Below are 13,014 nucleotides of genomic sequence, written 5' to 3' on the forward strand. Positions count from 1 at the left end.
AGCATGGTCCTTTTCTCTCTGGAGCACCATCTATGGGGAGGACTTGTCTGCTATGAGTTAGTCTGTTTGGCCTGATTTCAGGCCTTTCACTGGTGCCAGCAAAAGAGAAAATGCTCTCCCCTAACAGAGTGGAGCGACCCCCTCAGCCGTTTCCTCTGTGGTGCAAGATGCTGGGTTGCTGGAAGATAAAGCCGAAGGGGCGGGAGCAGTCAGCCAGGGAGCACCTTAAACTATGAATAATTCTCCACAGGTCATGTGAGGAGGACGACGAAGCAGCCATATACCCCGTTGAGCTGAGAGGAGATATAGGGCAGAGAGTCTGAGCCCACGGGTGAGGCAGGGGGTGAGCACACCGCCAGCAGTGCCTGCCCTGGCAGGGCCCTGTGGAAGGAGCTGTGTGTGCACGCATGGCCGCCACTAACCCGGGGACTTAGACGTGGATGTGTCTCTGTGGTTGTGCCTGGCTAACTCGGCCTTGATGGTCGATGCCCCTAACCCATCTAAACACCCCCAGTCAAGCCGAGTGCCAGCACTAATAAAGGCCTAACCCTAAGTTCTCACCAGACGGGGATCATAAATATTAGCTTTGTCTTCTCCGTCTCCCTGCCCCTGGAGAACTTGGCTTCCCCGTCCTGTGGCTTTACGTTGGGAAGGGATTGTTTTCAAAACCATGGAACCAAGCTTCCCACTATGAGAGGCTGGTGCCCTGGATAACTAGATGGCACTCCTGACTGTAGCCATAGGACTTAAACCACACGTGGGTCTTCATGTGGCTGTGTCAGGGCTGAACGAAGCCTGGGAAGAAAGTAGCAAGAAAAGGCTTTTTCTTTTTTTTTCTTTTTTTGCCTAAGTTTGAAAGAAAGGCTGCTTGAAATAGAATGGAAACAAATCAACTGAAACAAACAAAATGGAAACAAAATCTCCCTAGGGATGGCCATGTCAACATGATTATAAATTTAGAGCTTTTTTGCCCTTTATTGAAGGTGCATCAACATTTGTAAAACTTCACACATGCCTTTTGAAAAAATCCACGTTTAACCTTAGGAATCTGTTGTGGTTTCTAATCATGCTTTTCTGTGTCCCCCAGCCCACCAGCATCCCCACCCTTGAGCTTGTGTGAGATGGGCCTGTTCTAGTATCCCCACCCTGTGCTGACCTCCAAGGGCTGAGGTCACCTGAGTGTGGAGCCAGATGGTGCCCCTAGCTTGTACGTTGCTTTGAACCTCATGCTCCCCATGAGGGAGGGGGCCCCTTCTCTGGTCTTTCCAAAGACCTGCTCCAGAATGGGCCCTTTTCTTTCCCATTCCCTCCTTTGGTGCCTTTCCCAGAGTACATGGACTTCCTTCTGCCAGACTGGGTAGAGAAGCCTCCATCCCCACCTCCTGGGGACCATGCAGCTGACCTGCTCCAAAGCACACTGGCAGCCCCAGCAAAATCCTGGAGCTGACACCAGGGCATGTCCCATGAGACTGTTAGGAGGGCTGTGCATCTTTGCTCCTTGGTTGCTCGTTGAGAAGCAGTATAGGGTTTCCATGCCTGTTTGGCCTCCCCTGGATCCCTGTAGCAGCTGTTAAAAGAGAACCTTTCCAAGCTTTGCACAGTGACAGTGTCATAGCCAATGAGGTTTATTACTAGTTGAAAAATTTCCCCAATACCCTGCCGTGATGACTTGAAATATAGGCAGCATTGGCAATTTTTGACAGTCTCTAGGGATACTGAATTATTAGGTTGGTGCAAAAGTAATTACAATTATAAAAAAAAAAAAAAAAGAACCTTTCCTGCTTTTTAAGCAGACAACAATGCATTTCCCTCTGCTGCCCTTCTGGAAGCTTTTCTGTCCTAATGGACTCCATGACTGGATCCCAACTGCTGGAACCTAGTGAGTCCCTAGTGAGCACAACACAAGTGAATAAACAAATCTGCCTCCTTTCCTTGGGTAACTCAGGCTCCACACATTTCAGTGGACCTTTCCCTGGGTAGTGCCGTTGATGTAGATCTCTTCATATGAGACATGTCTTCCCCCGACCCTCTAACTCCACTGGTTAGAATGGATTTGGGCAAGGATATAAGAAGGCTTAAGGGCAGCACGGTGTAGAGGAAAGGGCTCTGCACCGGGGATTCAGGAGCTCATGGCCACAACTGACTGGATGGGCACAGCCTGGCCTCAGTCCACACGCTGTGGCCATCCTTTCCCTTCCTAAGATAAGGAATATCTCATCTCCCAGAGTCCTGGTTCACATCTTGCTTCAGGGAGAAGTAGGTACTAGGAAGGAACACTGGAATCTGGGTAAATTTGATGGGGAAAGAATGCCTTTTTGCCAAAGGGCTTCCTTTCCTGTTCTCTAACAGATTTAGAGTCCCTCAACTTGGGTTGTCCACTTAACAGCCAGATGTGACACCAAGGAAACCCCTAACTCTGAGCCTGTTTCTTCATCTGCAAAGGGGACAACTGTACCCACCAACCAGGGATGGGCAAAGGGGATCATGTGCAGCTTCCTGTTAACTTAAACTATGCTTCTCTTGAAGGGTGAGAGGGAGGAGCAGACGTGGACAGAGCCTTTGGGGGCCTCAGCTGGGGAACCCTCTCATCGTGTCCTGGGTCGTCCCTATACCCCCTGCAGGAGACTGGCCACTGACCCTTTCTATGGAGCTCGTGGGTATTTCTGGTGAATAACCTGTCATCTGTTCTTTCAGCCTTAACTCAGCCCCAACTCCAGCTTGTGGCAGCTCCAGCCACTTGAAATCCACGCCGGTGGCCACACCGTGCACTCCACGGAGACTGAGCCTGGCTGAGTCCTTCACTAACACCCGTGAGTCCACGACCACCATGAGCACATCCCTAGGGCTCGTGTGGCTGTTGAAGGAGCGGGGCATTTCTGCGGCTGTGTATGACCCCCAGAGCTGGGACAGGGCCGGCCGGGGCTCTCTCCTGCACTCCTACACACCCAAGATGGCTGTGATCCCCTCTACTCCGCCGAACTCGCCTATGCAGACACCCGCATCCTCCCCACCCTCCTTTGAGTTCAAGTGCACGAGCCCTCCCTACGACAACTTCCTGGCTTCCAAGCCGGCCAGCTCCATCCTGAGGGAAGTGAGAGAAAAGAACGTCCGCAGCAGTGAGAGCCAGACCGACGTGTCCGTCTCCAACCTCAACCTTGTGGACAAAGTCAGGAGGTTTGGGGTGGCCAAAGTGGTGAACTCAGGGCGAGCCCATGTCCCCACCTTGACTGAGGAGCAGGGACCTCTCCTCTGTGGGCCCCCGGGGCCAGCACCAGCCCTTGTCCCCAGAGGCCTGGTACCTGAGGGCCTGCCCCTCGGATGCCCCACTGTCACCAGTGCCATCGGTGGGCTGCAGCTGAATAGTGGCATCCGGCGGAATCGCAGCTTCCCCACCATGGTGGGATCTAGCATGCAGATGAAGGCCCCCGTGACTCTCACCTCGGGCATCTTGATGGGTGCTAAGCTCTCCAAACAAACTAGCTTACGGTGAGGACTGGAGGGGGGCCGGTTGCCCTGGAGGAGACCCACGTTCTCCTCTCTTGCTCCCACCTCCCTCTCTTCCCCCTACAGTGCACTTCCTCCCTCTGCCCTTCTCCGTCCACCCCCTCCTAAGCTAGACAAATCAACCTCGTGCCTAATGGAGGAAGAGTGGAACCTTTGTAAAATGTGTACATAGGACCTGGAGACCTCGTGTCCGCCCTGCTCTTTCTTCCGATCCCACAGGAAGTGCCCCTGCACTGTCATCACTCTCACGAGGACGTCACCTGTGCTAACCTGGGGGAAGGTGGGGTCCTTTCTTCTTTCCTTTTGAGAAGCACTGAAACTCCCAAGTGTGTTCTTATCCCATGGATAGGAAACCAGTGAATTCCGTGGCTGGCACACCACGAGCTGTCAACGCGGCACGGGTCATAACATATCTGGGTGTCATCGGACACCTCGCCTCACCCACCCTGTAGGAGCGTAAGGAGCCTCCATCCTCAGCCACGTGCCGCTGACGTGGCTTTCCTGATCGGGGGGCTTTTCTTTCTTTTATGGGTGGCCCAGCTTCTTCAAGACCTTCACTACTCTGCCTCAGTGGACAGTCGTTTCCTTTCTGAGGTGTGACCTTTTGTTTTCATGCCTTCCCCTTGAAGTCATCCTGTGTTTTGTAATCAGCTGTCAGGCCAAATGTCTGACCCGAAAGAGAATGTATTTACACTCGTGCTGCGTTCAGCAGCCCCTCTGTGTTCTGTGTGATTTGTTTTACTTTTCCGTTTTTAAAAAAATATACATGCAGGGAAGTAATGGTACTGGTAGTGTATGTTTTCTATGTGGTTCAAATATGAATTTCAAACACACCAAGCCGCTAATGAGATAGCAGCTTTTTTCTGGGACCCAGAGTCACAACCAAATTGATTTAAGACCAGACCCAAGACACCTTTAACAATAAGACTGAAAGGAAAAAGGATAGGGAAAAAGCTTATTTAAAGAAATTGTCAACACCAAACGTAGAGGGGAAGAACCACAACCAGGCATAATACCAAACTGGTTCCGGGGGAAACAAGGCTTTGGCATTCCACTCGCTCCAGCGCTTCCTCCAAAACCCAAGACTGGCCAGGGTGCTGTCACCGTGCAGTCTTTGATTGCAGCCATTCAGTGCCCACGTTTTGCCTTCTTGTTTCAGAAGAGCATGTGGTCACAACAAAGTATTTTCTTTCCCTCCAAAGCCTTTTGTCTCCTTGTGCCACTTTTTATCATTAGGAAAAGATCCAGGTGCTTGTGAAAAGAACCATGAATGCAACAAGGGAGGCTGGTCCTGTTGCTGTCGCCGATTAAATTTTTAACTTTTATTTATTATTTATGTCTGCCGTATTTTAAATAAACATTCTCGTTCCTTCCAGTTCCAGTCATAGTGTGTCTGTGGCTTTCCAGTCCAACCACGTAACTTATTTATTCTAATTTGAGGGCTGCACTGTACATCATGGTGTCCCGTGACACTGTGTTCCAGACATTTATGGAAGGAAAACATCCCATGTAAATGAAACTGTCGTTCTGTGTCCTCCCTCGCAGCAGAAGATGTGTCCTTCCATTGAGTGAGGGTGACCTTATGTCCAGCAGGGATACTTTGAGAAAGCCCCTAAGGAGCAAGCCTCAGTCCCACGGTTTCAGACTATTTATTCTCTGAACACAAGAGTATTGGTTAATTACGTTCTCAGCTCTCCTTGCTGTTACATGTGTGCACTCACTGCAAGTAACTTATATCTTTTTATTTGAATGTATTTTAAAGCGGTAGATAGAATAACAAAGGAATATGAAAACCATGGACTGAATGGACCATTTTATGTATTCAGAGAGAGGAGCCACTCATCGTTGCCAGATATACCATGTAAAAATTGGCAGTTCAGAGGTTGCAATATTTAGTATAGTAAATAAATAAACGATCAACATTGTGCAACCACTACCAAAAAGTGTGTTGTAATGCATCAAAAATCAACAAAATTTTATTCACTAATGAGTATCAATAAAATAAGTTCAAATGATGGAAACCACACCGGTATTCTGATTTGTATTTTGTTTTTATCTTTTCATCAAGGAGACGATCTCTTTATGTAAGACTTGAAAGTGTTTAGCTCTTTGCAAAATTAAATGAAAGGCATATACTTCACATACTGTTATATGCCTTCTTTCTTTCAACATGATACCATACGTTAGACAGCTTTCCAATCAGACTCTGAAGATGTCCCTCACTTTTCAGGGCTGTGTACTATTCCAGTGTGTGCATACACCTGCTATGAATATATACATGCCTTTATGAACCATCCCTTACAGATGGTCACTGGGATAATTCTTTTTTCTTTCCTTTTCTTTTTCTTTTTTTTTTTTTTTTTTTTGAGACAGGGTCTCACTCCATTGCCCAGGCTGCAGTGCAGTGGTACAAACATGGCTTACTGCAGCCTTGACCTCCTGGGCTCAAGTAATCCTCCTGTCTCAGCCTCCCAAGTAGCTGGGATCACAGGTGTGTGCCACCATGCACAGCTAATTTTTATTTATTTTCTATTTTTTGTAGCGATGGGGGTCTCACCATGTTGCCCACGCTGTTCTTGAAGTCCTGGGCTCAAGTGGTCCTCCTGCCTCAGCCTCCCAAAGCACCGAGATTATAGGTGTGAGCCACTGTGCCTGGTGTCACTGGGTTAATTCTTATCTTTTGCTATCAAGGTACTGTAATGTAAAAACCTTACATGTATGCAATTGTCCACATATGTGAATACATCTATGAAATAAATTCCTAGATGGTTATTGCGAAATTGCCTTTCATAGAGCTGTGTTAAGAGACAACCAAGGATAGTGGAGGTCCACCAGATGGAGAATTGTGAGTAGAACAAAAGAAAATAAATATTCTGCCACCTCAATATTTGAAAGCAGTGAGATTATGCAAACAAACACTGTGGTGGGATGTGGCATCATGGATTTTAAGTCAGGTGCTAACCATTTGGCAGTGGTGTGACCTTGGGCAAGCCACTTACCATCTTTAGGTCCTCCATTTTTTCTTTTTTTTAACCTGTGACATGAGAACAGTAATGCATCTTAGAGTTAACTGTTGAGTAAATGTATTTTGAGCACCTACCATGTGCCAGGCATTGTAGGTACTGGGGACGAGCAAGTGAGCCAGTTTCTGCTGTCACGGAGTGTACAATCTAGAGAGAACAACACCAAGTGTAGAATAACAAGGGCTGTGCAGAGAATTAAAATAAGGTGGTGTGAAGGAGTGAGTGGCTGCTTTGGATTGGACAGTAAGAGAAAGCCACTCCAGGGAGGGGCACTTGAGTGAAGCATGTGAGATCTGGCACAAGAGCATTTCGGCAGAGAGAGCAGCTAGTGTAAAAGCCCAGAGGCAGAAAAGCACTTCGGTGCATTCGAAGAACTAAGAGAAGGCCTGTGTGGTAGTGGGCTGGTAGGATCAAGGGAGTGCGGTGGTAGCAGAAATGATGGTGCTCACCAAATGATTCGTCTGATCCCCATTTCCCAGCCATTGCTGTTGGGCAGGTCACGTGATTAGTGGCTGGCCAGTGGGCAATAAGCAGAGAAAAATCAGTGCATGACTTTGTGCACCTCTCTTCCTGTGTGTTAAACCCTCAGGTCACGTATTAAAGTGCTGGAGTCTCCATCATCCTGAGTCCCCAAATATGTGGACCAGAGCTTCCTGCCAACATATTTGACATGTAACCTGATGGAGAAATAAACTTTGTTGTTAAGCCAGTAAGATTTTTTGATAGTGCATTAGAACCCCGGGTATAGGACCTAGGTATCTGTGTTTTAACGAGCCCTCAAGATGATTCTGGTGTGCACCAAAGTTTGAGACCCACTGCACTAGACCAGGTGAGTTTGGGTGGGAGTTCTGCTGTGGGAGGCAAATTCTCCTTTCCAGTCTCTCTTTGTCTCAGGGCTCTAAGAAGGCCAGATAACCACAGCCCATCTTACTTGAAGGGAAGGGAGAGAGAGAGTGGGTGGGCTTAACTGCCCAGCAGGGGCAGGGAAAGCTTTGAGGTAAGATGACCCTGTATCTGGGTTTCCAGGATTTGCCAAGTGGGGGAGGCATTCCAAGCAGAGGAAGGATGGAAAGGGGATCCTAGAATGCATTCCTCTACGCCTTTCCTTACAGTAGAAGGAAGGTGAATGACAAATACAGAAGGGACAATAGAATTAGAAAAACAACCATTTGGCCGGGTGCAGTGGCTCATGCCGGTAATCCCAGCACTTTGGGAGGCCAAGATGGGTGGATCACCTGAGGTTGGGAGTTCGAGACCAGCCTGACCAACATGGAGAAACCCTGTCTCTACTAAAAATACAAAATTAGCTGGGCGTGGTGGCGCATGCCTGTAATCCCAGATACTCAGGAGGCTGAGGCAGGAGAATCGCTTGAACCTGGGAGGCAGAGGTTGCGATGAGCTGAGATCGTGCCACTGCACTCCAGAACAAGAGCAAAACTCTGTCTCAAAAAACAAACAAACAAAAACCCAACCATTTTGAAACCACAATACTAACTAATTCAGACAACAATGGATGTTAAAACCATTGGGTAAAAATTCCTTAGGCAGCAGAATATTTACACCCATTGTATCTTCCCACAAAATGCTTATTAATTTACAAAGGAGGGAGGATATATTTGCAGTGGATAACTCTGTGGTATACCACTTCAAACAAGTCGTAAAATGTAATGTTACCCAAAATGGGACAAACTGCTATAAGACATCACCTGTTATGAGATGTACTGGGAGGGACACGCATCCTGCTGTGCTGTTCCTGCCACAAACACAAAACCTGAACCATGTGGTTGACAAATTGGGGGACATTTATCATTTTGTAAAACAACGTACCTGTCCCTTTAAACATTGTCAGTATCATGACAAAGACTGAGGAACTGTTCCAGATTAAAGGAGGATGAAGAGACAAGGCAACAAATGTAATTCATGATCTGAATGGGATACTGGAGTGGGAAAAAATGCTATAAAAGACAGTGTTGGGACAATCAGAAATTTGAATATAGAGCATGTATTTTTAAAATTGTATCAATATGAAATTTACTGAGTTTGATAATTGCACTGTGGATATGTAAGGGCATGTCCTATTTCCTAGGAGCTAAAGGATTAAGATAAAGGGGCTTGGTGTCTGCAAGTCACTTTGAAGTGTTTTCAGAAAAAGTAAGGAATAAACTTAAAAAATAATAAAAAGGTGTAGGAGCAAAAAGAGTTCATTTCAAACGGCAGGAAGCCTTCTACTGATAGATGTTTTGTAAACCCTAGAAGGCATTCTTCTGTCTCGTGTGTGATGGGAGGATGTTCAAGGTGGTTTGGTGCATCTTCCCTGTTCTATGCCAAATTTCTTCATGTGTACCCCAAGCCGTTCTCCCAGCCCAGGAAGTTCAAAAGAGGACGTCATGGCCTAAGGGAGAAGTTGTCAAAGAGGCATTTGGTGAGACCAGAAAACAAAGATAATAAAATTCCTGGTTTTCAAATATGAGGAAGGATGAAGCTGAGTATGTGTTTTGGTGTGAGACCAGAAAACAAAGATAATAAAATTCCTGGTTTTCAAATATGAGGAAGGACGAAGCTGAGTATGTGTTTTGGTGTGAGACCAAAAGATTTAGAAGGAAACTTGTGGAGCCAGTTTTTCTCTCTCGCTTAAAAAAAAAAACATATTTAAAAATTTTTAAAGCATCAAGTTGGTGAAATAGTTTCTCTTTTTACTGCTTACTCCTCCTCTGCTACTCCTGCTTGCCAAACACAAAGGACAAGGACTTCATGCAGATTCTCCAGGCCATGGGTGTTGGAGAGGGATGCCAGCGTTCAACCCGCGTGGAAGCCTTTCTCCTTTCCGTCTAGGTCACATCCAAGGTTATAGGAGAAGCCCCTGATGAGTTTGGGACTCCAAGGGCAGATGAGCTCATTTGGCAGGGGTCCTGGGGAAGTAAGGATGTTCCAGAGCCCCTCCCCAGCAACTCACCCCATCACAGGGCAGGGACCACATGGGGCAGTGAGGAAGTACAAGTGCCAGCAGACGCGTCTCAGTGGAGAAGTCCCAGGAGATCCTGAAGTACCTGGCCTCAGACAGATGTGGGAATCATTCCACACATTGCCTGGGAGCAGAGAGGCAGGTACGTCCTGAAGAGCCTTGCCAACAGGACAAAGGAAGTGGACACCAGCCTCCCCCGCAGCTCTAGCCAGGGCCAGCACCCAGAACCTAGATGCCACCTGGGGAGAAGTTGGCGGAGGAGGAAAGTCATGCTGAATTGCCTGAGTCGATTGAGAGCTTATAATAGGGATTAAGTCGAGATTTAGAAAAAAATGAAATTGTTTGTACATCTGAGCTCATGGCTTGAAGACATCATATCCTAAAAGGATTTCTTCTTCCGTAGCCAGCAGAGGGCGCTTGGAGACTGCAAAAGACGCTTGGAGACTGCAAAAGACTTGCCCTAATCCAATCACAAGATCAGATAGGTTTGCTTTTCCCCCGGAAAGTAGTTCAGGGCGGGCAACTCTGCCTCCTGGAGCCCCCAACACCCTCACTGTAAATAGAGTGCTTGTTTCTGCGGGTGTAAGTTGAGAGGAAATGACCAGGAAGAAGGCCTGGCCCCTCACATTCCAGAGCCCCTCCCTGGGGCCAGGAGTCTGGCATCCGTCTGGAGCTTCAGTGGATTCTCGGGGCTGCTGTGGTTGGCAGGGGGGTGGGGGACGGGTAGGGGTGCCATGCCAGATGCCCAAGGACTCCTAAGGTGGACGAGTCTTCCCTCCTGAGCCTGGGTTCCTCCGTTCCACTCTTCCTCTCAAGATGTCCTGAGTCCTCGCTCAGTCCGACTCAGTTCCATGCTGCTCTGTGGAACTGAGATCCACAGAGGAACGGACTGCTCTGTGGATCCACAGAGGAACGGACACAGTCCCAGCCCTTGAGAGGGGCTGCCTCTGCGCGGGCAGCAGAAGTGGTCATGACAGTGGAGGGAGTCCCTCTGCTTGGGGGCTCAGGAACCACTTGAGGGAAGGCATGAGCATGGTCTCAGTTCTCCAGGGGAACTGGAGGGAGGCATTCCAGAACAAGGGGACAGCATGTGCACAGGCTTGGGGGGCAAGTGAAAAAATTAATCATAGAATGAGGAGGAAGCCCCCTTGCCTATCATGCTGCCACACCCAGGAAGTAGAAAGGCATTTTTAAAAAGAGTTCACAAAACCTATTCTGTATTAGAGTGCTTCCCACTTTGTGAAATCAACCCGCTCCTTTCTAATGCATCTTTTTAGAAAATGTTTTCTTTGCTTTTTTTTTTTTCTGAAAACATCTGAAAATGGGAGCCTTTTCTCCTTACTACTTTAGCCTGTAGTTCCTAAGTTCTGTAAAGTCACAGCACAATGACTGAATCCAGAGTTAAAGGAAATGTTTGCTCGGCAGTACTTGGTCATTCACCATGCTAAATGCCCGAAGTTCAGGCTGATCCTGCTCTGAAGTCCCAAAGAATTGAAAACCAGTGAGAGAAATCCAGGCCTTTACCTTAGACCGGCAGCCTCGGGGACCAGCAGCGCTGAGGCTCAGCAATGCCTGTACATCGATGTGACAAGATTCAGGGGAAAAAAGTAAGAGGGGGAACCCAGGGACCCCTAAAAGCAGGGAAGGGCAGAATCCACAGGGTTTCCAAGGGCCAGGCAGCTGGTAGCAGTGGGGACCATTGATAGAGGAGATTCTCAAGTCACGGGCAAAGGCTTAGGTATGTCTTTTCAGAAAAAAAAGAACAGAACAGTGATGTGTTGTTCTCCCACACCTCAATTGCATAAACTCATGGTCTTCCCTGGGGCCTCTATTAAGTCACCTGTAACACTAACTTCCAGAGTAGGAGCAGTAGCCTTGGACCCCGACTCTCCTGGTTGCATGATTTCCAGCCAGTGGTGGCCTTTGCCACCCTTGGGCCACTAGCCTGTGATTGGAGAAGAAATTGTACTGTGTGTTTAGCTGTTCCAGAGTTCTGCAGAAACTGTGGAAGTGACCCACCAAAGAAAGTGGAGTTGCCTGGCTCAGGAACCCAGTATGTAAGCACCCCCAACCCCACCAGCTGTAGTCCTGGCTCTGATCCCCCTCTGCCACTCCCCTCTCAAGGCTTCAGTCCTGACCCAGAGTGACTGTTCACAGGCGTGAAGAGCAGTTAATTTGGTGTAAATAGCCAGCCACATCTCTGGGACTTTATGGACGCACAGAATCATACTTCTCAAATCTTAGTGGTGAAAGACTGGTGTGTTGTTTTTTAAAATTTGTATCATTTGTCCATCATGGGCCGATATTTTTTTAAAACACAATAATAAAGAATTTCAGGAAAAATAAAATACAATACAAAGTAGTATAAAATGCAAGCCAAATTTTTAAAATATTAGTTTCAACAGACATTAAATTACCTTTCAAGACTGGGCGTGGTGGCTCACACCTGTAATCCCAGCACTTTTGGGAGGCTGAGGCTGGTGGATCACCTAAGATCAAGAGTTTGAGACCAGCCTGACCAATATAGAAACCTCATCTCTACTAAAAATACAAAATTAGCTGGGCCTGGTGGCACATGCCTGTAATCTCAGCTACTTGGAAGGCTGAGGCAGGAGAATCACTTGAACTTGGGAGGCAGAGGTTGCAGTGAGCTGAGATTGCACCATTGTGCTCCAGTCTGGGCAACAAGAGCGAAACTCTGTCTCAAAAAATAATAATAATAATAAATTATCTTTTAAAAATATGAGAACAAACGGGGAAACATAAAGAATTATGAGGATAGTACATATTATTCATTGAAAGTGTATATAGAGCATTTAATACAGAGATTCACGATTATACTCAATGTCTGTCATTCTGCAGTTATAACTAAACAAAAAGTTACGAGTGAAGCAGTAATTTTTTTATATTACATACATACTCTCACTTTGAATATATATCAATATTGAAGTTTTATTTTTCTTTTTTAATTATAGCAAACATTGCTTGATACAATATTAAAGTTTTTAATGTGATAAATGAGGATTGGATTCTTTTAATTTATCTCTGCTAGTTCAGATTAATAATAGTTTTATTTGCAGGGGATAACATACAAGCTTGTGTTTTCTTTTAATAACACTCACAATAGAGAAACCAGCCTCAGAGAGAGATGTTGGTTGGAAAGGAAGATGAGACATTTAAAGTAATTTTTTGACCAACATTTTTCTATGAGGCTTTGTTTTACAATCTGTAAATTCTGGCTAACAAATGAACAATACAAATTTTATATCTCCAACTTAGATAATAATATTAAACTATAAATTTTTAAAAACATGATTAGAATTAACCTGATGGTAAACGTGACAAGTTAGAAAAATAAAGAAATGCTTGGGCAGGCACAGTAGCTCACGTCTGTAGTCCCAGCACTTTGGGAGGCCAAGGTGGGCGGATGACCTGAGGTCAGGAGTTCGAGACCAGCCTGGCCAAAATGGTGAAACCCCATCTCTACTAAAAATACAAAAATTAGCCAGGTCTGGTGGTGGGCAC

General features: G+C 46.6%; 1 protein-coding gene and 1 pseudogene across 12 annotated transcripts in view; both read left to right on the plus strand.

Annotated features, from left to right (window-relative positions):
* Positions 1-5,528, plus strand: part of TRAK1 (trafficking kinesin protein 1) — a 213,866-nt gene extending 208,338 nt beyond the window's left edge. For 11 of the 12 annotated variants that reach the window (XM_050780361.1, XM_050780365.1, XM_050780354.1 and 8 more), the window contains one exon: positions 2,695-5,528. In XM_050780361.1, the coding sequence (XP_050636318.1) occupies positions 2,695-3,490 (796 nt within the window). In that variant the 3' untranslated portion in view covers positions 3,491-5,528. Of the gene's footprint in view, positions 1-250; positions 332-2,694 lie in introns of all 12 variants that reach the window. The other variant, XM_050780366.1, reaches the window with a different exon arrangement.
* On the plus strand, positions 1,590-1,713 carry LOC126949384 (uncharacterized; annotated as a pseudogene).
* Positions 5,529-13,014: the final 7,486 nt, after the last annotated feature.

This window comes from Macaca thibetana, chromosome 2 (genome assembly GCF_024542745.1).
Source record: "Macaca thibetana thibetana isolate TM-01 chromosome 2, ASM2454274v1, whole genome shotgun sequence".
NCBI lineage: Eukaryota > Metazoa > Chordata > Mammalia > Primates > Cercopithecidae > Macaca > Macaca thibetana.